At 41.6% G+C, this 26,631-nt stretch overlaps 1 protein-coding gene across 1 annotated transcript in view; it reads left to right on the top strand.

The window, feature by feature from the left end:
• Positions 1-26,631, top strand: part of LOC142664805 (spectrin beta chain, erythrocytic-like) — a 77,681-nt gene that overhangs the window by 6,570 nt on the left and 44,480 nt on the right. Inside the window, exons 2-10 of the mRNA XM_075844142.1 lie at positions 15,535-15,723; positions 16,896-17,047; positions 18,404-18,577; positions 18,785-18,873; positions 20,744-20,824; positions 21,467-21,582; positions 23,313-23,425; positions 24,966-25,153; positions 25,898-26,015. Of these exons, the coding sequence (XP_075700257.1) occupies positions 15,582-15,723; positions 16,896-17,047; positions 18,404-18,577; positions 18,785-18,873; positions 20,744-20,824; positions 21,467-21,582; positions 23,313-23,425; positions 24,966-25,153; positions 25,898-26,015 (1,173 nt within the window). The 5' untranslated portion in view covers positions 15,535-15,581. The remainder of the gene's footprint in view (positions 1-15,534; positions 15,724-16,895; positions 17,048-18,403; positions 18,578-18,784; positions 18,874-20,743; positions 20,825-21,466; positions 21,583-23,312; positions 23,426-24,965; positions 25,154-25,897; positions 26,016-26,631) is intronic.

Here is a 26,631-nt window from a genome sequence, read left to right as displayed (position 1 = left end):
CCAGGTCAGTTCCGTTATACTAACATATCATTAATATAAGAGGATAAAGCTTTGGAAAAAGTTATCATTTATGAACAAAGGTCTAGAAGGGTCCAGTGAGTTGTTCAGATGTCCTGTACTATAAGCATTTCCTTATGATTGGTGGAAGAGCTGAGGTTTTGTGGAATTAAGTTGTTTTTTTCGGAGCAGCTTTTTATTGTGGTCGAGAGTCAAGATTAGAACAACTGCCAAAATCCACTACGCGCCTTTTTTTTATTTTGTAAGTAGTCTCCTAAAGGGCGTAAGGGCTAATACTAGTAGCTTGCTGATAAGCCAGAACTGCAAGAACTGTTGTCAGGTGATAAAGCTGTTTGTAGGATCATAGCATAAGTTTCAAGATGCAGAGGAAGCGTTTTGAAGTCAACCATTTTATTACACATTGTGAAGTGTGACATTTGTTTCATATCATTAAAGGTTTGGGGCTCGGGGGTTGTTCGACTCCTTCTGTAACTCTCATAGACTGCAATGGAGAGAGCAGCGTGCCAGCCACATTCACATATTAATAAAGGGGTTGTCCATTTTCTGGGCTGTTTTTTATACTGATGACTTATCCACAGGATAGGTCATCAGTATATGATCGGTGGTTGTCTGGCACCCGAACCCTGCACCGATCAGCTGTTACGGCTGCCTCCGAGGGCCGGAAGTTATGCAGTGGTCAATGCCTGAAGCAGAAGGCCCTGTACATTGTATAGCGGCGGTGATGGGTTACTGTAGTTCTGCTATTCACTTGAATAGGAGCAGAGCAGCAGCACGATCGCTATATAGTGTACGGAGCTATCTGCTTCCAGCACCCACCACTGCATAACTTCCAGCGCCCGGAGGCAGCTGTAACAGATGATCGGTGCGGGGTCCAGGTGCCAGACCCCCACCGATCATATACTGATGACCTATCCTGTGGATAGTATAAAAAACAGCCCCGAACCTGGACAACCCCTTTATTAATATGTGAATGTGGCTTGCACGCAGCTCCCTCGACTGAAGTCTATGAGAGTTACAGAAAGCGTCGAGCAAGCAGCCACCTCTCCATTGATTTCAATGAGAAAAGCTGCTGCTGATGTCTACTTTGAATCAGCAAACAGTAATCATAGGACTTCCATTCTCCCGATAGGTAAGCGTCCCAGAGGTGGATATGCCATAAGAGGCTCAGTCATTTCTATAGGTAGCCATAGCTGTGAAGATAATTCTGCCGATCTAACCACAATTTAGGGGTCAGATCGATACTATTCACTTCTGTGATTACAAACATATTATTTTCGGCATATGGAAAAATGTATTTGGTTATTCTTTTTTTTTAAATTTACTCTTCAGTTCCCAATTTAGAACTGCAATAGTTTGAAATATCAAATAATTAAAAAATATTTTTGTTTTTGCAAAGATCAAATGAACTCTGGATAAATATCAGATTGTTTATCTGATTGCATCATTGTCCACCCTGGGATGTTTTAAGTGAAATATTCTGCTTATCTAAAAGATATATAGGTTACAGAACCATTTTGTTCCGTCTGTCTGCAATTCATTCTGGTGTTACACAGTTTTTACGCGACACCCTCGGCAGTTTTTACATGAACCCCTTTCCAGATTGGAGAAAGCCTGATCAGGCTGATCGCTGGCTGTGGGTCTGGCTTTAGGAACCCCCAGGGATCAACTGTTATGGCTGGGGAAAGCTGCGGCCAGCCACACACATTTGCCCTGTAGCTACCGTAGTATTTTATGCCGATCGTTTAAATGAATGACTAGCTGGGTCCGCCAGAGTGAGATCTGATCTCTGTTTGTGGCTAATAGCGCCTGTGTCTGTTGTTAGATTCAGAGAAGCCACAATTTGACTTTTTACATCTTCTCTTCCCTGTTATTGGAGCCCTCCTGCTTGTACAGAGGTTGGTTTTAAGCATAAGACTATCAATTCAATATTATACATTTGCCAAATTTGGGATTGGAGGTATAAAGAAAAGTTTTATATATATCGTTCTCTTGGATCTTATCCTAGTTTTGGCACAAAAGACCCCACATACTTCGACTCTGTCCACACTAATGTCATGGTTCCGTTCCATCAGGTTGCTGATGCCCTTTATGAGCAAAATAATGTAGTCTGCTGCACCATTGTACCAATTAGACTTCAGTAATATCTGTTGAAATTTGCAGCTAAATTCACTGTCCTTTATCATAAGTTAGGGAGGAGATATAATAAAAAGAAAAGAAAAGTCCCAACTCGAATGTCTAAGCAATCTACAAGTTTAGATGATTTGTAGAAAACTGTAACTGTGTCATAATGCCTGCGTTGGTGGATTCACGTGTTCTCTAGAATGCATGACGCAGCATCACAAGGGTGGGGAAAGCCCTCTCTGGGTGTAGGCGCTTCGTACTGATAACGCCATAAAAAAAAAGGTTCTTGTACATGTTACTGTTTTCTTAAACTACCAGTGATAGCCGACTCATGGAATATTGTATGTAGTATGGATGAGATCGTTTGCATATTTTATTAATCTAATAATAATTTATGCTGGGCCAAAATGGATGACAATCATCTACATAATTAGTTTTTACCAATATTAGAAACAATGTTTTTATACTATGTTAATGCAAGGGATTTGGAGCTCAGTATCAGAAAAAAAGGAACTCTAAACGCTATATAGATATAGTATGAAATTAATCTGCCCAGAAAGTCTGGACTAAAAACGTCATGGTGTTAAATGTGAACGTTAAATTTAAAGGTGAGCTCCACTCTAGACACATTTCTTACTACAATACGGTGGAAATGTTTGATGAGAAAGAAGTTAGTAATAAAGATTGAGGTGGCAATTTTTCACCCTAAAAAAACCCGTAACAAATATAAGTCGTTTCTTAGAGGGTGGAATTAAAATTTTGACGAAATTAGTCTACGGCTTTACTCCATGGATTCCTGGAAACATTACACATGGCAATTATCGCACTGTCCAAATGCGGTAGGTCATGTGACATTGCACGTTATCACGTTAGGGTTAACCCATGGAGTTCCATAGAAATTGTATGTTCTCATGATCTCACGATTTTGCGATTGTAAAATTTCTGACATTGTTGGACACTATATCACAGAGAAGTCCAGGCCTAGATTGGTTTTACATTTGCTGCTGTGCAACTACAGACTCCCCAAAAAGCCTTTTGTGTGAACGTGAATGTGAGGATGGGGCTACATGACAGCTGATTTACATGACCTTGATGCATGTGCCTATAGGCTCTGAAGAACGTTTAAGCTGGCCATACACACAAGACAAATGTGGCCAAAATCGGCAATTTTGACTATTTCAGCCGACTATTGTTTTAAAATTATATGCCCAGTGCCAAAAAAGTGATGCGTAATCTTATTTTTTTTTGTCTGTAGTTTGCTGAAAATAGGTGTGTACATTATGATCGCCAAATTATTCACCACTGCTTCCGTTTGCGTTTGTTTCCGTTCTGTAAAGTTTCAATTTTTGTTTTTTTTCACGGAAACAATAGTGCTGTCGACTGCGCTATTGTTTCTGTGAAAAAAAACCCTGAAAACTTTACAGAACGGAAACAGACTGAAACGGAGGCATTACCATTGAAATTAATGGTAATGTAAACGGAAGCGATAGTTTCCGTTCGGCTTTCCTTTCAACGGTTCCTCTGCTGATGTAAGACCAATACTGCCTGTATACTTCTGTTTATGGCATGTTTACATGTTCCCCTTTTTTCAAAAATCTTTCCAAAAACTTGCAACAAAACTATAAAAAACAAGACAAAACAAAATCTCTGTCTATATAAACATACATTTAGGATCCACCTCTGTTTTTGGCTAAAAAACGCATGCAAAACTGCGCAAATTATATATAGAAAATATTGGTGAAACTCTAACGTTACCCTTAAAATGATGCAGTTCGTTGTTCAGCTATAGTAGGCGTTTGGTCAATCTTGTTGTGTCAGGGTCCTCATAAAGAGGTATATAAGGTTTCATTCAGTGGCGCACATAGAAGAGATGGGTCCCTATAGCAAAAATCAAAATGGGCTCCACTTTATGATGCCAGGTTTTGCCACCCAGGACAGAAGGGCATAGTGTTTGTTTCACCCTCTGTGCCCAATCCATGAGCCAATTCCTCCTTGTTTGCTAAAATGGTAAAATTTCCTATAGACAGAAGAGTCCTGCACAGGTTCTTACCACCAATAGCAATGGTGGTGGGACCGACCAGAGCTGTGCCCCCTCTATCCGAGGGCACCATAGCAGCTGCATTGTCTGCCTCTGTGATATCTAACGTTTACGCAATAGGTACATTCTAGTAAAATATTGTAATTAGTATTTTATTTACTGTGATTAACATGACAGAATTATACATACAAATATACAACATTAGGCCATAACATTAACCCCTTAGTGACCACTAATACGCCTTTTTACGTCGGTCACTAATGGGCTTTAGGCTAGGCTGACGCCTTTTCACGTCAGCCTAGTCTAAGTCCTGCACGGGTCTCCCGTGCAGGCAGGAGCCGGGGCTCTGCTGTCTGATGACAGCTGAGCTCCTGCTCCAACGCCCGCGATCGAAGTTTACTTCGATCGCGGCCGTTTAACCCGTTAAATGCCGCCGTCAATAGCGACCGCGGCATTTAACTTTGTTTACAGAGGGAGTGCGCTCCCTCTGTCACCCATCGGCGGCCCGCGAATGAAATCGCGGGTCTCCGATGGGGTGTCATGGCAGCCGGGGGACTGATAAAAGCCCCCAGGTCTGCCCTGGACATATGCCTGTTAGGACGCGCCGGAGGCACGTCCTAACAGATTGCCTGTCAGATTTACACTGACAGGCAATAATGCTCTGGTATACGAAGTATACCAAAGCATTATAGCAGCGATCGGAACATCGCACAGTAAAGTCCCCTAGTGCGACTAGTAAAATAAGTCATCAAAGTGAAATAAAGATTATTAATAAAAAGTACAGTAAAAAAATAAATCAAACCATTTTTTTCCATAAAAAGTGGTTTTATTTAGTAAAAGTGTAAAAAAAAAAAAAGTACACATATGTGGTATCGCCGCGACCGTAATGACTCCATTAATAAAGTTAATATGTAATTTAAACCGCAAAGTGAACACCGTAAAAAAAAAACGCAAAAAACTATGGCGAAATTGCAATTTTTTTCCATTGCCCCCCAAAAAAGTCATAATAAAAATGAATCAATAAGTCCCATGCACCCCAAAACAGTACCATTCAAAACTACGTCTTGTCCCGCAGAAAACCAGCCCAAAAAATCACTACATTGATGGAAAAATAAAAAAATTACGGCTCTTGGAAAGCGACGAATCAAAAACAAATAATTTTAGTTCAAAAGTGTTTTTATTGTGCAAAAGTCGTAAAACATAAAAAAACCTCCACATATGTGCTATCGCCGTAATCGTAGCGACTCATAGAATAAAGGTAACATGTTATTTACGTCGCATAGTGAACGGCGTCAATTTAAAAACGCATAGAACAATGGCGGAATTTCAGGTTTTTTTTATAATCCCCCCCCAAAAAGGTTAATAAAAGTTAATATAAAAATTATATGTACCCAAAAATGGTGCTATTAAAAAGTACAACTAATCCCACAAAAAACAAGTCCTCATACAGCTATGTAGACGAAAAAATAAAAAAGTTATAGCTCTTTGAATGCGACTATAGAAAAACGAATAAAATAGCTTGGTCATTAAGGCCTAAAATGGGCTGGTCACTAAGGGGTTAAAACCACTGATAGGTTAAATGCATAAAATTGATCATCTCGTTACAATGGCACCTGTCATGGGGTGGGATATATTAGGCAGCAAGTCAACAGTCAGTTCTTGAAGTTGATGAGTTGGAAGCAGGAAAAACTGTCAAGCGATTTTGACATGGGACAAATTGTGAGAGGTTGACAACTGGGTCAGAACATCTCTAAAACGGCAGGTCTTGACAGGTGTTCCTGGTATGCAACCTACCAAAAATAGTCCAAGAAACCGGTGAACCGACTACAGGGTCGTGGGTGCTGAAGGCTCATTGATGCACATGGGGAGCGAAGGCTGGCATGTCTGGTCCGATCACACAAAAGAGCTACAGTAGCACTTGTTCTAAAAAAAAATAAAAAAAAGGGCAGGTCAGTGTGATGCTCTGGGCAATGTTCTGCTGGGAAACCTTGTGTCTCGGCATTCATGTAGATGTTAGTTGACACGTACCGCCTACCTAAACATTGTTGCAGACCAAGTACAACTCTTCGTGCCAACAGTATTCCCTAATGGCAGTGCCCACTTTCAGCAGGATAATACCCTGTCACACTGCAAAACTTTTTCAGTAATGGTTTGAGGAACATGACAAAGAGTTCAAGATGTTGATTTGGCCTCCAAATTCTCCAGATCTCAATTGGATATAACATCTGTGGATATAGCATCTGTGGGAGGTGCTGGAAAAACAAGTCTGATACATGGAGACCCCACCTCACAACTTACAGGACTTAGGGCATGACCAGACGTGGCGGAATCGCTCTGGAATTCCGCTGCGTACAGTCCGCAGCGGAAATCCGCAGCGTACACGTTTCTCCATTGCCTTCCACAGCTTTTTAGTAGTGTTCGTTTACACGTTGCGGACAATTCCGCTGCGGAGCATAGGCTGCGGTGCGGAATTTGGTGTCCGCAGCATACACTGACTGTTGCGGACGTGTAGCGGACTTGTTGCGGACTCATTGCGGAATTTCTCCATTGACTTCAATGGAGAGTCAAAATTCCGCAATGAAGTTCGCAGATGTTATGTGTGCTGCGGAGCGTATTGGTTTTACTAACATGACATTTCTTCATTCTGGCTGGACCTATGTATTTCTAGGTCTACGGCCAGACTGAGGAAGTCAATGGGGCTCCCGTAATTACGGGTGACTACGTGTGTGCACCCGTAATTACGGGAGCGTTGCTAGGCGACGTCAGTAAATAGTCACTGTCCAGGGTGCTGGAAGAGTTAAACGATCGGCAGTAACTGTTTCAGCCACCATGGACAGTGACTTCCGATCACAATATACATCAACCTTTAAAAAAAATAGAAGTTCATACTTACCGAGAACTCCCTGCTTCTTCCTCCAGTCCGGCCTCTCAGGATGACGTTTCAGTCCAGGTGACGGCTGCAGCCAATCACAGGCTGCAGCGGTCACATGGACTGTCGCGTCATGCAGGGAGGTCGGGCTGGATGGCAAAAGAGGGACGCATCACCAAGACAACGGCCGGGTATGAATTTCTTTTTACTTTTACTAGGGAAAGGGCTGTCCCTTCTCTCTATCCTGCACTGATAGAGAGAAGGGAAGCCCTCTTCCCCTCAAGACGCAACGGCTAGTCCACATCAATTTAATGCCCATTTTAGGCAGATTCTGTGCGGCATTGATGCAGACAGTGTATGCAGAACTCCGCCACGTCTGGGCATACCCTTAGAGGATCTGCTGCTAATGTCTTGGTGCCTGATCCCATAGGACACCTTCATAGGTTTTGTGGAGCCCATGCCTCGAAGGGTCAGAACTGTTTAGGCAGCACGAGGGAAACCTACACAATATTAGGCAGGTGTTTTTTGTTATGGCTGAATAGTGTATGTATATATATCTATATCTATCTATATATATATATATATATATATTTAGAATTATATATATATTTATATATATATTTATTTAGTATATCTCATACAAGACTATAGATCATTATAAATATATTTGCTGCTACAAAAAAAGCTGACGCTTTATTCAGATGACCGGGTGTCAAATCGGTCGTGAAAAACGGTCTATTGAGGGATCGAGGAAAACGGACAAAAATAGAACATGTCCTATTTTTTCCTGGGCCGTTCACACGAGCCGTTGAATAAAACGGCCGTGTGAATAGCCCCATAGACATACATTGATTTCAATGCAGCCGTGTGACGGCTGTTAAAAAAAACATCCGACACACACTGAGTTTCCCTGTCGTCTGAATAGTGACTAAATAATGACTAAAGTAACACTTTCCTTGGTCCTGGGTGCACAACTATTTTGGATTGAACTGTCCTTCACTGACACTTCCTGGTAGTCAAGGAATTTGGCAGCTGTTGCGGAGATCATTTCAGCGGGGCTATTTAAAGCAACACTTTATTTTTGAGAGATAAACATCTTGCTGTTTCGTGATATCTTCTTAGTATTCAGTGTAACACCCTGGGAAACCTGTGATCTTAACCTGTTATCATGGCCGCTTCTACTCCAGTATACTCATCACTCCCTTCGACATCCCACTTGTTTCCTGTGTCCTGGCCGACGAACTACTCTTCTCCCGGTCTTCCCTACCCGCGGCCCTCCACGCTTCTGATGCTCTCCTCTTGGCGCCACTGTTCCTGCTAGTGAGCCTTTGCGTTGACTCTCCCCTTCTTATAGAACCAGCTCGAGCCCATTAACTCAGCTTATTATTTCAGTGCCTTAGCAATTAGGTTCCATATTTTATCTTGTTAGAACTGGTCTACCGTCCGTTCCACTAGATTGTCTGTTGCCGACTTGGCTTGCCTTTGCCTTGTCAGCCGCCTGTCCTACTCTTTGGGTAATGACCTGGGGATTCTAGCGACCAAGTCCACATGTTCGTATGGAGGTCAAAGGGTGAATCAATCCCTTAGACTCTACTCCCTAGATTAGCTCCAGGCCAAATCCGTTGGCAATACAGCGGGTCCACACCAACGTCTGTTGGCCTTGTGACACTAATGATTGTTTGACATTTTACACGTGAGCAAATGTAATTTTTCTAAACATTTTTAACCAGAAGGCAGATAGTTTTAAGGAATGCTTGTGTTTCATTGTGTCTTTTATGTATGCATTGTATAACAAAAGCCCTTTATGGGCCCATACCAAAAAATTGTGACATACATCATTGCATGCCGTATTACGGTAGTAGGACAATAGATGAGGACATGGTTCCTCACAAAAAATGGACTCCAAAGTAAATCATCTCAACATTCACTGATTTGATGGTGAGCTTGTACTTCTACACAGCCTCCAATATAAGCTTATAGAGCTGCAGTGTAAAGCATGAGGGAGAGATAGAGCAGCAGCCTGAGCCACGGATGAGACAGGAGGTGTGTTATGGACTATCTCAAGTGTATTCTGCAAAATAAGCATGAAAGCAGGACCTTACTATGTGTATCAAACACATCTTAAAATAACAAATTTCAACAACACCTACGTAATCATTGGAGAATAATGCCATAAAAACAAATTCTGGTTTGGAAAAATGAGTAGGAAGAAGTGACTGAAGACTTTTTAAGTGACACCCCATGTCCCCATTCATTCTATTAAAAGACTTATAAGAAAATATGAGTCAATCAGGTTGTATGTCAGTCATTTCATTTTCATATCACTGTTCGTAAGTCTGTTCAGCTGTTCTCCTGCTCGCCTACTTGTAGCTGGTGTTATCAAGCGATGGCAGGGTGTTAAGAAGTCATCGTAGTGTTATCAGACAGCAGTGTCTCACCCTAACCTCATTCTTAGAACTGACGAACGTATAAGGATGGACGGTTGGAAAAATATCCAAATCTACGGTCGTGTTCATGGGGCCTTAGCCTGTGGATACATTACACAGGGCTGATCTGTGGGTTATACCATTCTAGTGTGACAGGGGCCTCATGCACTATAAGAAATGTATGTGAGCAGAATTTATAATACGTGTATACTAGAAAACTGTATGATTTTTTATTCTGAAAAAACTTAAAAAAGTAAATATAAACTGGAAAACAACATTAAATTCTTGAATTATATTTTCTTACAATTCTGCATTGTTTAATTCCTCTGTTATTCCTCCTGGGAATGTATGAAAATATTGACAAACTGGTAGTTACCATTTCCCCCTTGTATAGGTTGTGTCCCTACACAGCCTACCATCGCGGATTAGACAGTTTCGGACTATGTAGGGACACGTCTTATTAATAAAGTAAATGAAAGCACCTACAGTACTTTATTCATACAATGATCTTTATAAATTAACTCCACTTCATGACAACCCTGGGTGCTAGACCCTTTGATAAGTCATTTCTGCAGTGGAGGGGTGATGTCCCCAATTTGACAGAGGAGGACTGGCGGGAGGTGGAATCCTCTTTTTTTGATTCGGTGGTAAGTGCACGGGACTTTCTCATACAATCTCGGCTTTTGTATAGGATCTATTATATGCTGGTTAGGCTTAAGAGGATGGGGACATTGGCTTCGGATAGTTGTTTTCGCTGCCAGTCGGAGGTCGGTACCTATCTACATTGTGTGTGGTTATGTCCCAGAGTTGCCCCCTTTTGGTCGGAGGTAGTGGAATTTCTTCATACCCATTATGAGTTACCGCGACTTCTTAACCCTCAGATGTGCCTCTTGGGCATTATGGATGAAGTTACACAAAACCACTATGATAAGATATTCTTTCGCATTGTTCTCTTTGAAGATTGTAATTATGGCTTGGAAGAAAACTGAAAATCCGAGTTTACTACACTGGCAGCAACTAGTGAATAAATATATACCTATGTATAAAATGGTATACCTGAGCAGAAAATGTCCAGATGAATTTGGGAAAATTTGGTCCAGATGGTTGCAGACTCTAGAAACTGCGGTTTAGTGGTCGCTTGAGATTGTCGGAGCTGTGGGGGGGGGGGGGGGGGTTAGAGCACAAGGATGACCGCGAGTGAATGTTAGTTTGATTCAGTCAGGCTTTCGGAGATGATAATTTTGCATATCCTGTCAATGTCATACAATGCATTTGCTCTGGGTTCACATTTCTATACGGTACTAATGCCTTTCTGACTGTCTTTGTTCTGTATTGATTGTTTATTGGTACGTGTTTTGTACAACAAAAGTTTTGAAAATAAGGCCTTTTTTAAAAAAAAATAATAATAAATTAGCTCCACTTTTGGGACTACGTGAGACCTAAGAATACAGGTTACTTTTTTACATCAGGTTTCAAATATTCTTACAAGACGATCTGATAATAAATAAATGAATTATTAACTTTAAATGAAAAGTTGTTACCCCCAGTAGTACTAATATATCTAATACAACCAATATAGACCTGGGCATTGATGGCATTTTTTACCCCCTTGAAGTGGGCCATGCATGTATATGTAGGTACAGATTTCATCACTTTCCAATATTAGAAAGCAATGACTACGTAAATACACCCTGAGGAAGAGGTCCCTTACAGGAAAGATTGTGAAACCTTATGTTACGACTGTGAGTGTGAAAGCTACTCTCATGTTTACCATTAGTCACTAGACTAGAGATGATATATACAAATCAATGTGTCCATTATTGGGAATAAGGTCTAGATGTGGGTGTAAAGGGGTAACAATATGGACATTGAGGAGGCAGAGACGTCTCTACAATGTTTTCATACAGCATATCCAAGAGGAAGACTGCTAACATAGGAGTCCATGTTACATGGGGTCGGATTATGGAGTAAAATATTCTGCATAACATACACAGTGAACTGATTCTTAGGGCTGTATTTACCATATAAGCAGGACGGGCACGTGTCTATAGGGTACAGAAGGGTTGTTCTGCCCATGTAGCCCTGTTAGCGCATGTGAATGTGATAGAGATGGTCCCCTTCTTTGCATTAAACAAATAGCCTATTGATTTTAATGGCCGTGTTGTAATGCTTCATTTCTCCTGCAGGGAGGACACTTGCTGTAGCCAACCAAACCGGACAACCCGGTAAAGAATCAAAAGTAAACATCTAATGGTTTAGACCTCCTTCACACACAGAATGTTTCTAGCAATTTAAACTGGATCAATAAGCGCTTCTAAAAATGCCAGTGTTATTAAAATGTAACATGTATTTTTTTTTTATGTTTTTAGCTGCGATTTTGGTGGCGTTTTATATTTAATATAATTTTGTACATGCATTTATTTATCCTGTTTTTGAAGTCCTATAGAGAAGCCTATGGAAAAACGTCGGAAAAATTCCCAGAACCAATGGTGGAACTACCGCTATAGCAGACGTGGCGGCTGCTACGGGGATTGAGGCTTTTGAAGACCATTTATGTGCCAGGCCAGGTATCATCGGGCATCTGTGGCCCAAGCCCCGGATTTTTGACCCGGTTCCCTGGCGACTGCCACATTCAATTGTATCTACGTCCTCAGAACACAGATACAATTGAATACTATGTCGGAGCAGGTAACTATCTGCTCCCTGCTCAGCCATTCACTAGGCTACAGGCCACGTTAGGCCCGTGGCCTATAAAACGCAGGGACACAATCCCTGCGCAGGCCGTTGCAATGACGTCACTGGATCGTGCTGGCCTACGCAAGATCCCGTCTCTGTGTTTCATAGGCTGCAGGACTAAGAAGGCTTTTCTGCTCCGTTCGTCGTGAGAACAGGGCTAGGTGAGTATAAGTTTTAGGGGGCTGTATCTGCAAGGGATGTGGGTGGCATTATCTACAGGGGGGCTGTTTGTGGCACTATCTAAAAGGTGGTTGTGGCACTATCTACAGGGGGCTGTGTGTAGCACTGTCTACAGGGGGTGTGTGGCATTATCTACAGGGGGATGTGCGTGGCCCGATCTACAAGTGGGTGTGTGGCACTATCTACAAGGGTGTTGTGGCCAGGAGCATTGCTAGGGTCTTAAAAGACCAGAGGCACAAGCCCCAAGACATACGCCCTCCTTCAAATATTTATAGATAGATGATAGATAGATAGATAGATAGATAGATAGATAGATAGATAGATAGATAGCGAAGACAACTTTGATAACACATAATAAGCTGACAAAAACAATGGCTCGGCAGTAAACTGTCCCTGTATATTACACTGATGAATTAAAATTATTTCTTTGGTGCCTGAAACATGTATTCATAGTAGACCTGCCCCCAAATAATTTGCCCTGTCATAAAAACAAATCTATGTAAGATAGTAGGCCTCTAAGTAATACGGTCACACAGTTACCATGTAAAACCACTATAGAAGGGCCAAATAATACAGCCACAAATTGACCACATATTACCACCACATGGTGACAATAAAACCACCATACGGTTACTGAATAAGACACACTATACAAAGACCAATATTACCACCACATAGTGACTGAATAATACCTTCACATTATGACCACATAATACCACTACATAGTGAATGAATAATACTCCCATACTATTACTGAATAATACTGCCACACGATAACCACATAGTGACTGAATAATACCCCCATATTGTTACTGAATAAAAAACACTATACAAAGACCAATATTACCACCATATAGTGACAATATAGTGGTAGATGCCAGTTATACACAGGAGCTCTGCAGACCATATAAGTGATTACAGCACATCTATATCCAGTGACTCACAGATGATGTCTTCTCTGATTAGAGTCGTTGACTTTCCCTTTTTTTCTCCATCCGGCCCCGACCACTGTGACGACTTATTCCAGCTACAACTCCGCTATCTCTGTAGAATTTGACACACAGACATATTGGTTTCTCGCTTTTTCAGCATGCTCCCCACCTATACCCCATCCTCTAGACAAACTCATAATCCACAGTGCCCCATATGGTAATAATGATCCCTCAGTGCTCGAAACATTAAAAGTGACCCCTCAGTACCCGTGCCCACTTTGTGCCCCCACGCAGTAATAATGTATATAGCGACACAGCATCCCCTGTATATAGTGGCACACACAGTCCCCCTTGTAGAAAGCGCCACCCACAGCCCCTTCTTGTACATAGCGCAACACACCGCATCCCTTGTAGATAGTACCACACAGCCCCCCCTTGTAGATAGTACCACACAGCCCCCTCCTTATAGATAGTACCACACAGCCCACCCCCTGTATAGTGCCACACAGCTCCCCCTAGTATATAGTTCCACACCACCCTAGTAGATAATGCCACACATCCCCCCTTGTAGATAGTGCCACATAGCCCTCCCCTGTATAGTTCCACACAGACCCCCCTAGTAGACACACCCCATTGTATATTGCAACAAGATGGTGCCACACCCCCCTGTATAGTGCCACACAGTCCTCCCCATGTATTGTGGCCCACAGCCCTCCCCCTGTATAGTGCCACACAACCCTCCCCCCTGTATAATGCCACACAGCCCCTCCTAGTAGATAGTGCCATAAAGCCCCCCCTGTCGATAGTGCAACACAGCCTCCCCTTAGTAGGTAGCGCCACACAGCCACCCCCCCTGTTTTAGATACAGAGCCCCGCTCCGCCCCCCCCAAAAATAAATAATTAAATTGTACTTACCTGACCCCGTTCCTGCCACGGACGTAGCACTCCACCGCCTCTAGACGGGACCCTTGCGTAGGCCAGTGTGATGCAGTGACGTCATCACGCCGGCATACGCAGGGACTCCGTCTTAGCGTCTTATAGGCTGCAGATGACATAGCGTGCTCTGCGGTCCAGGCTCATAGAAAATAATGGACGCAGCCATGTGCACGGCCCGCGATTTACGGGTGGCTCGCGGTTGACACTCCGCGGCTGGCCGACTTGAAAATCACGGCCGTGCACATGGCTAAGGTTGTGTGCATGAAGCCTTAGTATCTCCTGTGTCTGCAGTTTCTCCTGTGTCGACATAAAATAGTCAGAAAAGGTGAATGTTATGCTGCGGATAGAAATACCTGCGCACAAAACCACGTGTGAGGGTCTGCTGATGGCGATACTCAACGTGCCCTTTCTTCTATTGATGCTGAGGGATTGTGCCAACCCTTTTACCAAATGAATATGGCTGTAAAGGACTGTGTATAACTTGCCTAAAGCGCCATAGGGGCAGATACATAGCTTACATCTATAGGTGCCTTAAGGCAAGTTGTACACAATCCATTATAGCCATATTCAGTCTATGGACTACAGAAAGTGACTGCAGACATTTCTGTCATAAGCAACTGTCATATATCATGTGTGGATCTACTCGCATCTTGGAAATAAGATCATACTCCAACAGATAATTGTTTGTGTAACCACTGCGCTTTACTGTGAGACGACTCAACAGTGTAAGAGATAAGAGATACACTCTATAAGCAGCGAATAGTGGGGTCTTTTCTGCCTTGAGCAGCTCTGAAGTTTATTATTTTTGTCTACGGAAAAAGCATGAGAATGGCTTTGTAAAGCATCATTGCTCTCCCTGTCTAAAGGAGCTTTTACACGAGAAGATTTAGTCCGGTAACGAGTTCCGATTGACGATAACAGCATGTCAATGGGCGATCGCTTGCTCCATTTAAACCTAGTAATGATCGGACTGTATGGGGACGAACGATCGTTACCAAACATTTTGAATTTTGTTAGCATCACATCCCCGGTCTACATGGGGAGATGTGCTGCCATTTTTTTGGGCCACATAAAAGATTTGATTGGCCAACATGTTTGTCAGCAGATCGCTGCCCTGTTTACACAAGGCAAGGATTGGGAACAAGGCAGCAACAGCTTCTGAGGATTGTCCTGTCACTATATAGATGAAATGTATTGCTCTTGCTTTATCTGAGTTGTTGAGGTTATCATCAATTGTGATGTACAAATGTCTTCACTTATCTGTTACTTATTTTACAGGAATGAACAATTGATATTGGAAAGTAGCCAAACACCAGAACAAGAAAATGCAGACTACCGATTTTGACAACGTGGAAATTGAGCAGCAATACTCGGTGAACTCCCGCTGGGAGGCAACAGAAGATGACCTGGACAATGATAACAGTTCTGCTCGCATGTTTGAAAGATCAAGAATTAAAGCCCTTGCAGGTAACATTGTAAGCGCCCCCTACATGAAAATATTAGAGAAGTGCATTTCCCTGATATAGTGTTACTATCCTAATTGCTCCCTTTAGTAATGGGAGTCAAAGTTGCCTGGGCTACGAGAAGACATCTTTATTATAGAGCTGTAACTTTCATGGCGCTGTGCCCATTTTTCTGAATGTTTTTTCAGGATTTGCAGCCATGTTCTACTGCTATTGTCAGGGGAAAGGTTGATCTCTACTGGCCTTAAATCATTACCAGGATCATTTCAATATGAATCAAGAAATATATAATGGACTCCTACTGTAAATTATATAGATATTAAAAGACACCAAAGAGTTCCCTGACCATATAAAAGCATGTGTTTTTATACAGATCATGGAGCTCTGAGGTGACTTTTATTATTGTTAATAATTTATAATAGGGGGTACAATATTTCTTATATTACACACCTTAGCTGCTGAAAAACCGAAGGATGAGCAGCAGCTTAAGAGTTTCTGCACTTTCAGCAAACTTTTGATATGTCATAGAGACATATTAAAAGTTTTGATCTGTGGGGTCCGGGTGCTGAGGCCCCGACCGACGCTGAAATGAAGGTGCAGAGGCGCTCAGCTGAGCACCCTGTGCTTTCGGCTGTGATTGGCACCTTTTGTTAGGCTGAAGTCGTCTATGTGAGCTGTCTTCAGCCTATCAGGGAGCGCGGATCACAGCTGGAGATGCAGGGAGCTCTGCTGAGTGCTACTGTTCCTTCGTTTGGTCATCCCTGGGGGTCTCGACACCCAGACCCCCACCAATCCAAACTTTTTATTTGTCTCTTTGAACAAAGGTTTGCAGAAAGTGCAGATACTCTTTTAGGTAAATTATTGGTAAAAGAAAATAACCACTTTCTGTTTCAAAATGAGGTTCTGCAGGAGCTGAGGTGTGTGTTACAGTGCCATTTACAGCATTCAATCCTAATACAGTTCTAGCCGTAGTGTGCTTTTATGCCGTTCCGGGCACAGCGTCCCTTCAAAAGCCACATTGCACCGCAGTGCCAAACAACAATGCTCTCTGCCAGGAGAGCTGAGCATTGCCTGTGTAGCACCACTTTTCTATATATAATGCAACAATTCCATTGACTTGTATTATTTTTAAATATTGCCCGAATTGAAATTTAGTTTGCATGTCGTGTATTTCAGATGAACGTGAAGTCGTGCAAAAGAAGACATTTACAAAATGGGTGAACTCACATCTGGCACTTGTGAGCTGTCGTATTTCTGACCTCTATTTGGACCTAAGAGATGGAAGGATGCTGATAAAACTCCTAGAGGTGCTTTCAGGGGAGCAACTGGTAAGTATTCCAGACTCATGAAGCTCCTGGGCCTCAATTCACCAAAGTGGCGCTGTATATGCGCCCATCATTGTCTACAGAATCTGTAAAATATATAGCATTGAATGAATTATTTATATAGTAAGATAGCTCTATATACTATGAGTACATGATTTTGTTATACTAATTCTTCACCACCATTAAACAGAGACACAGTTCTCCCACGTGGAGTGCTGTCTCGGCCCTCCCTACTATAATTACTCTGTAGTCCTTTTTGTTTGTCAGTCTAGGTCATCTGAAATTGAGCCGAAGCCACTAGTTTAGCCACTGGAGCAGAACAATACAGAATTTGTACCTCCTTAATCAGGCACCCATAGTAAACTATGGGGCCATACTGTACGTCTGTATACCCCCGATTTCATACGATGCATACAATTTCATATGGTGGTGTGCTCCATTGGATACTGTATTACTGACACGATACAGCAGCACACGGGGTGCAGAGCTGCAGGAACTCTGTGTTCCCCCTTACCGACACCTAGGACAGGGCTCTGCCGTGTGCATGAAGCCTTATTGTACATTATTCACTCACTTTCCAACCACTTGTGACATTTTGGTAACGCTAGGGAAAAGTTTTTAACCCATTGAAGTATTGTTTAATGGTAGACATTTGTCTCCCATAATGCTCCTTCTGTTAGGTGGTAATATCCACTAAAGTGAGTAATATTGTATATTTATAAGACAAGACGATAAAATGTAATGACGATAACTAGATTCTCTAGGGTTGCCCACAAACTTTTACTTAAAAGGTTCCCTGTTTCAAATCTGTCCTCTTTTTTGGTCTTGCCTTATGCTTTCATATACTTTGGCTATTTTTTTCTGTACCTATCCCATTTGCCAGTTTGTTAGGGCCTGTTCACATCAGTGTCCGGGTTCCATTCATCTGTTCCGTTCAACATTTCCATCAGAGGGACAGATGAACGGAAAGCTGAACGGAAACTATCGCTTCCGTTTGTATTACCATTGATTTCAATGGTAATGCTTCCTTTTCAGTTTGCTTCCGTTCCGTAAATGTTCAGTTTTTTTTTTTTACAGAAACAATAGTTCTGTCGACTGCGCTATTGTTTCCGTGAAAAAAACAAAAACTTTACGGAACGGTAACAGTACCTGCCTCAAGACCCAGATCCTCACCCTGGGTTATCCAAACACAGAGTTTTGACAAAATAAAATTACTGGAAATTCCCTTTGCGCCTCACGTTAGACAGGAACATTTGAATAATGTCAATTTTTTCAGTAGTAAAATGAAACAGTTTTTCTAATACTGTATAATAATACGTGTATTGAAGGTTGTGGTTTCTTTGTTGTTATTTTTTTCAGCCAAGACGGACTAAAGGAAGGATGAGAATCCACTGCTTAGAAAATGTAGACAAGGCCCTTCATTTTCTCAGAGAACAGAAAGTCCATCTTGAAAATATTGGTCCCCATGACATTGTCAATGGTAATCATAGATTAATACTTGGACTCATCTGGACCATTATATTACGATTCCAGGTATGTATTATTTGACTACATTTCTGCAATCATCATTACAGGTAGCACTGAAAATGTCAAATGTCAAAATTAATATTTGCATCATTTGACTGCTCCATTAATTACATGTCAAGATATGATCTGACACCAAACCATCTGGCACAGTATTTGTTTAAGTCCTGAAGATAGAAGTAACCTATACAATGTCTTTGGTTTCTATTAATGTAGATGCAAGACATCCTTGTGGAGACAAAAGGCAGTGAGACTCGATCTGCTAAAGACGCTTTACTGCTCTGGTGCCAAATGAAGACAGCTGGGTGAGTATGAATATGGAGTATATGTCATATATACAGTAATACTTAAATATTTATTCAATAGTAATATATATGATAGGCAATCACATGACAGCTACCTTTGGGAGCGAGCCATGGAAAACGAATCTATTTCATATAAGAATATAAAAAGATTCTACACTAATAGAACATGGGGCTCATACAGTGCTCACAATATATAAAATGTGTTACAATTTTGCTGTATAGTGTCTTTCAATGACTTAGAGCGAGGAGAAGTCAATGCCGGTGTATATATTTTATAGAAATCAATATAAACAGCTCCGTACTTTGAGTGGTGAGCATGGACATGGCTTCTATCTGCCACAGTCAATGTAAACTGCTCTCAATGTTAGCACAATTTCTATTTCTACATCTGTCCACCCGATTTAACCCCATGTTCTATTAGTGCAAAACCCTTATATGGGGTCATGTCCACCTAATGTATGTTTAATGTGCGATGAATAGTAATGTGTAGATTCTTAGGTCAGGAGATACATTTTAGCTGCTATATATACAGTACAATGAATGACCACTTTATTAGGGACACTCATTTAGTAGCGCGTTGGGCCTCCTTTGGCTTACAGAACCACAGTAATTTGTCTTGGCATAGATTCCACTAGATGTTGAAGTAGCTATGCAGGAATATTGTACCATGTGGACAGGATAGCTTCTCGCAGTTACCGTTAAAGTGTCCTTTAGCCATAGGGTAAACCGCTGCTATTTAGGTGTGAACTTGGTCTGCCAAAATGCTTAGGTAAGCCTTACTTTTCAAGCATCCACCCACAGGTATCACAGGACCCATGATGGGCCAAGAAAACATTTGCCACAGTTACTCCACCTCTGCCAGCCTAAACTGTTTACAGCTGACAGGAAGGGTTAATCGATTCATTCTGCTTGTGCCAAATTCTGACCCCCCCATCGGCATGGTGCAACAGAAATCTGGATTCATCTGACCAGGCAATGATTTCCCACTGCTCAGTGATCCAATTTTTGCTCTCTTTTGCCCACTGGATCCTTGTCTTTCTGTTTTCCTTAGACAGAAATGGCACTTGAACTGGTTGTCTGCAGTTATAGATCATCCGTGCTAACAAACGACGAGTTGTGCGTTCAGACACGTTAATTGGAGCACCAGCGTTGTATTCAGCTGAAATTTTCTTGCCTGTTTACCGACTGATTGTCGTAACGACTCTTGACATCCTCCTTTGACCTCATTCATCGTAAGTTGTTGATGTCCACAGGATCCCCTTTGTTGGATTTGTTTTCTCAATCACACCATTCTCGGGTTTATTCTTGATACCGTTGCACCAGAAAACCCCACAAGGTTGGCAGTTTTCTAAATACTCGCCCCGGCTATTCTAGCACAGAAGACCATGTCTCGTTTGAAGTCAGATCGTTCGATTTTCCCATTCTAATGTGGAATCACAACCAAACTGATCCACGGAAAACTTGTTTGCTTCATTTTATGCTGCACTCCGGGGTCCCGTGTCTAATTTTCATACTGAGAAGCTCCAATAGTAAAAGGGCAGGTGTCTGTAATAAAGTGGTCATTCAGTCTGTCTATATATATTCTCTGTTCTGCCTAGTGAACAGATAATACCCAGATCAATATATACTTGAAGTTTCCTCATTTAGAAAAGGGTGAGAAGAAAAAAATCGAAAACAAGTTAGAGGTTGAACCTCTTTCAAAATCAGGAATAATTTAAATTAATAAGTTCTTTTTGATTCCAAATAATTGAGATTTTTAGAAAGCTAACACGTTTTTTCTACTAGTCCAAGGGTAAGAAAAAGAGGAAAGCAAATATACGGACTGTTTAACTGGATGATGGATGTTACTGATAAAATATGTTTATTATAGATATACAAACGTCAATGTCACCAACTTTACATCCAGCTGGAAGGATGGATTGGCTTTCAATGCCCTCATCCACAAACACAGGTAAGATAATGATGTGAGATGTACCCCTTGTTTCTTGTAGAATTTACAGTATATATTGAGGTAGGAAGATGTCTCTAGATTGGGGATAAAGAGATGGCCCAGGGGTTTAAAGGGGTTGTCTCATTAAGCCCTTCTCTATAGATAGCCGCTCCCTCTTGTCATATGTTTCTCCTCCAGTGGACAAGCATGTAATACATAGATGGGCTTGGTTCACCAATCTTTGTGTGTGGCCCCAAGTGGGGGACCCCATCTATGATGTACATATGCCCGAATAAGGGCATATGGACAGGGGTTGTCTAGAGCCCCTATAATGTGGATGAACTATTACTAAGCAAGTTGAGGGGTATCCAGCTGCAGGTTTGCTGTGTGGTCCCCGTGATTACTAGATATGTCCTTGGGCATATGATGTCTCTCCTTAACAGTAACATGACATGCTTGTTATTTGGAACTATCTTTCCTGGACATTTATGAGCAGAATACCAGTACGCTATAAAAAGTGGTATGCATTGTATATGCCAAGATTTTCCATGTTTTCTTAGTTCCCTAGGTTATCAAAAAGTATAAGACAGGTTCAGGGAGAAACAGTTCAACTGCTGCCCTGAACATTGTGATACACTAACAACTAAGATGCTTTCCTATTAGGCCTGATCTGATCAACTTTGAAAAACTGAAGAAATCAAATACAAAGTATAACTTGGAAAATGCATTTAGCGTGGCTGATAGACGACTCGGTATAACACAACTCCTAGATCCGGAGGGTAAGTTACATTTAAGTTCTTCCTGTGAAGGAATATGTATCTACTTGGAGTATGCACTGTTCTATATGTTACGCAAAGTTTCACTTTGCCTTAATTAACTCTTTAGTCCAATGTAAAGAATTGTGTCACAATGTTATTCATTGTATTAAGAATAATCTACCTGCCAACAGTCTAAAGGTGGGGGCTGGGTTTAGATGACATAGGGCTAAATCCTGCTTGTACCCTCTTTCTCGGCTCTAATGTTTGCAGCTATAAGAATGAAATAATGAATTATTTTATTGCATTTTTATATCAAAATATTTTTTGCATAAAATAATAACATTATTTTTTGAAGACTAAGAGTTATTGATGTTATGGGCAGGACTGCTGCCCAACCTTTGGTGCTCTATGTCATAGCCCATTCAATAACCACATGTGTATAGATCGTTTTGATGATTTTTTTTGTGTTTTTTAGAGAAAATGTTGTGTTTCTGCACTCAATGAATGCAGCTTTACATGGCCAAATATATCATGGTTGGTAATACATTGCCGACCATACACTGCCAATGCGCCAACAGGAGTGGGTAGGGTCATCCAATATTTCCTTTGTTTATGTGAAAAGGGAAGGACCAGGTCACTGCGAGATCTAACCGTGTGTGGCCAGCTTCAAACATAGAAGATAATTGTTTGTTACTAAAAAAAACTTTGGGTGGTCACTATATGTCTTAGGCCCTGTTCACACAGAGTTTTTTTGACGTGGAAACCGCGCCGCAAAACTCCTCAAAAACCGCCCGAAAATGCCTCCCATTGATTTCAATGGGAGTTGGACGAGTTTTTTTACCGCGAGTAAAAAAAACGCGTCGCGGTAAAAAGAAGCGTCATGACCCATCTTGAGGAGGTTTCCACCTCCAAAACCTCATTTCAATCAGTCAGAAAGAGGAAAAAAATGCCTCGACGAGTGTTTTGACGAGTTTTTGTCAAACCACTGTGCAAAAACCGTCTGGAGCAGTTTTTGCAGGAGGAATTTTTCTCCTGCAAAAAACTCTGTGTGAACACAGCCTTATAGGGCAGCCAGGAACAGATCCAAAAGACAGCAGAACTATAAAGGAAGTCTTTATTGTCCTATATTTGAGATCTACCACCCTCCACCGCACCTTAATAAATGTATGGAGCCACCTCTCCACAACCACAGTGTGTGAACATGGCTTACAATAGAAGAACAATATTTATACCTCTCCGAATTGTTACCTGGGGTAGTAGTTGCTGTCAAACATTAAAGCAGTCAATGGCATCATACAATATTATGCAGCTTAAGTGTGTGCTATGTGGGGGCTGGCTGGTGCCAATGAACCCATTGTAGAGTTTACTAAGGAAGTACCCTACTACTGTTGTAACATGAATAGCTACTATATGGCATTTAATCCATCATACCACCCTGAGGGATCCAGCTAAACATTCCTCGGCTAATTAGGATTATTTTACAAGAGTCTTTATTTTCTCCAATCCAAGGATTCTTTACGTGTGCCAACCATTGTCCCAAAGCCATATCCTTTAAGTACATCCTTTTCTTCATAAAATAAATGATGGCTTAATGCCAATAAGCATTTCTTGGGATACCAATTCAGCCTCATTCTCCTACCCTTACCCTACCACTATCCTTGCACCTCTACATAAAAAACAAATATTGTTTCTTATGTAACATTTTTGTGTTTTGTATGTTACACAAATTATCTTAAACTTTTTTGTTGCAGATGTCTATACTGAAAATCCAGATGAGAAATCCATTATAACATATGTGGTGGCCTATTATCATTATTTCTCTAAAATGAAGGTTTTGGCTGTGGAAGGGAAACGAATTGGCAAGGTAAGACTTAAGAGAGACATTTATGTCATTTAAGAGGTACTAAAATCTATATTCTAGGATAGGGTATTCTGTAGAGTTTGTTTTGATTATTAGTATTAGGAGTTTGGTAGTTTCAAACGATGCTTCATTCTACATTTATTGCATCTTAAACATCAGTGTTTTTGACTGATGCCACCGTTTTACTGTTGTGTTCAAAAGTGGTACTGCAAGTAACCAAAGTAACCCTAAACTGCAGTAAGATTTGTAGGATGGAGCAGTGGCGGACACAGACAGATGGGGGCCCCTGTGCAAGAACAGTATATGGACCCCTTACGTCTCTCTAGCAGTCCATTAGTAATTGTTAGCCATAAAAAGCCAGACAGAAGAAGGTTGCTATAAGGTGACAGTGGACCCCTAACCTACTGGGCCCCTGTGCAATTGTATGTCCGCCCCTGGGATGAAGATAAGATGCTTTAAAGCTGGGCAAAAAAAGAGATCTTCCCTTTACAATTATGTATGGATATACCAAATTATGACTGAGCACACTTTAGTCACATTTTATTTTTATTCCTAATTTTATACATAAAGTTCATAAATATTTGTATTATTTGATGGAAATGGAGGTAGTAACTGAATAAATAAAATGGTATATTAATCTGGTCCACATTATGTAGCTTATACATAGTTGGTAGAACCTAACATATTCATAGCTGTCATTATTTTATTTTGAGTGTATTCTGCCAATAGAACTGCTACTGTCTCTTCATTACATCACTCCATTAAAGAGATGATCTCGTCAGAAACAACCTCTTGTGGTATGAGGCCCCTGGGGCGATAAACTAATCACCCCAGGTCTAGCTCTGTGGCCATCCAATCTTTTCCATTGTAGTGGCCACTACAGGGAAAATGTAGTACTACATAGTGGTCATTCAGATGAATGGCTGTCTTTTTTTTTTATACAAGGACGGCTCGTGCCCACCAGAACAGGAACTGCTCGTTCATAGAGGGTGTCCCAAGCGGGGGACCTTCCTCTATGATGTCTATATGCCCCAATAGGGCATATGGACAAGGGTTGTCTTCATGTTTTTCGAAGTTTCTCATTGAATAAATGTAGCCACGGCAGCAGCTCAATCGTACTCACTGCCTATGCTGATCATGTCTTAGGGGATCCAAATATAGTGATGAAGCCTCAGGATTTCTTCTTATTACAGAATTTGTAAATGTCATCTCATGCAAAATTCCATTTTGATATGTTCCTCTCAAGCAGTCACAATCTGGATCAGTCACAATCTGGATCAGCTTTATCCACATCACAGATATTTTATTCTGTTTAAATCAGCTGTACTCAAACTTTGAGGCAGGTCTTACTATTGAGGTGCCAAATGCCCTTCTCTAGGGCACTGACAGCAGTACACTGCTGCCCAGCGACTGGCAGTCAGATTATTAGCTGAGAAAAAGGTCCCCAGGGATGACAATAAATTTGTTTTTCTGTAAAATCTTGGCATATACTCACTACGTTCTCTGCATAGACTCCGTAATGATATGCATGTTTCTCCTTTAGGTTCTGGATAATGTTATGGAAACAGACAAGATGATAGATGAATATGAAAGACTTACTTCAGATCTACTGACATGGATTGAACAAACCATCATCGCTCTTACAAACTGGAAGTTTGCGAATTCTTTGCTGGGTGTTCAACAACAGCTACAGTCATTCAGTGCATACAGAACCGTAGAGAAACCTCCAAAGTAAGTTCACTGCTAGACAAGGTTACTAGATGTCACGAAGGGTGGGTGGACCCACTGGGCCGTACCGCCTTAACGGTATGGCAGCTGGCCAACAGGACACAGGCCAAAGTCTATAGTTCATATAGGTGTACCTGTGTTAGCTTCAGACAGTAGCAAGACAGGCTTGGATGGGACTAGGCAGCAGGCAGGCACCAGGTGTGGTGAAGCATCACAGGCGAGGTACTCAGCGCAGCACGACTCCAACTCAATACGGCACTTGGACCAGGATAACATGGGATACAGGTTAAAGGTAGCAGGAACGGGGAACACAGGGAACTGGAGACACTTAGGAGACCATTTGCAGAGACAAACTTAGGTAACGACAACAACGCTCAGACAATGCAGGGAGGGGCAGAGCCCTTCTTATAGTCCAGGGTATCTGGGAGCAATCAGCTCAATCTCACACGTGTGTGCTCTGGCTCCTTAAGGCTGGACTGAGCTTGCGAGCGCACCCTAGTGGTCACTGCAGAACAGAACGGTCGCATGTGCAGACATCTCTGGAGAGAATGGCGTCGACAGGATGGGAGGAGTTCGTGGTCAGCGACCACGGACGTTACACTAGATCTGTAACTGGACTGTGGGAAGGGTCAAATATCACCCAACATTTCACTACAGTGAACTGGGTGATGGAACTGGGTGTTTTTTTTGCCTAGTTTATACTGATGGCAAATAAAAGTAACATAAAACTGACAATTTAATTCACAGATTTAAAGAAAAAGGTGAACTAGAAGTTCGACTGTTCACTATACAATCCAGAATGAGAGAGAATAATCAGAAGGTGTATATACCTCCGGATGGCCAGCTTGTGTCCGACATCAATAGGGTGAGACAATATGTGATGAAAACAGAAATGGAAGAAATGAATTATATTTTGTCTATCTGCTTTTTTGGCTGTATTCATGTGATTTTTACAATCTATAGTGGCAATATTTAAACTATTCCCATTAATTATACAGTACACAGAAGTATTTTTACACAACAGATGAGAGAATTGATCCATCTGATTAGACAAAAACCCCAATCTGCCAGTTAGCCCATAGAATACAATGGGTGAATACATTTTGCCATGTATTTTGCTACAATTATTTATCTAATTCAAATCACAAATACAAATCAATTTACCCAATACTGTATATCCTAATGGTGAGTGGATGGCACATCTATTAGCAAATCCGTGTAATTTAACGGTATTGTCCAGAGTAAGGCCCCATGCACACGACCGTAAAAACTCCCGTAAATTACGGCCCATAATTACGGGCCCATAGACTTCTATTGGCCACGGGTACCTCCCCGTTTGCTTACGGGAAGGTGCCCGTGCCGTTGAAAAAGATAGAACATGTCCTATTTCAGGCCGTAATTAAGGCACGGGCAGCCCATAGAAGTCTATGGGGCTCCCGTAATTACGGGTGACTACGTGTGTGCACCCGTAATTACGCGAG

Source organism: Rhinoderma darwinii, chromosome 12, assembly GCF_050947455.1.
Source record: "Rhinoderma darwinii isolate aRhiDar2 chromosome 12, aRhiDar2.hap1, whole genome shotgun sequence".
Lineage (NCBI taxonomy): Eukaryota > Metazoa > Chordata > Amphibia > Anura > Rhinodermatidae > Rhinoderma > Rhinoderma darwinii.
Note: the sequence above shows the minus strand (reverse complement) of the source record. Positions and strands in the feature narration are given on the sequence as shown.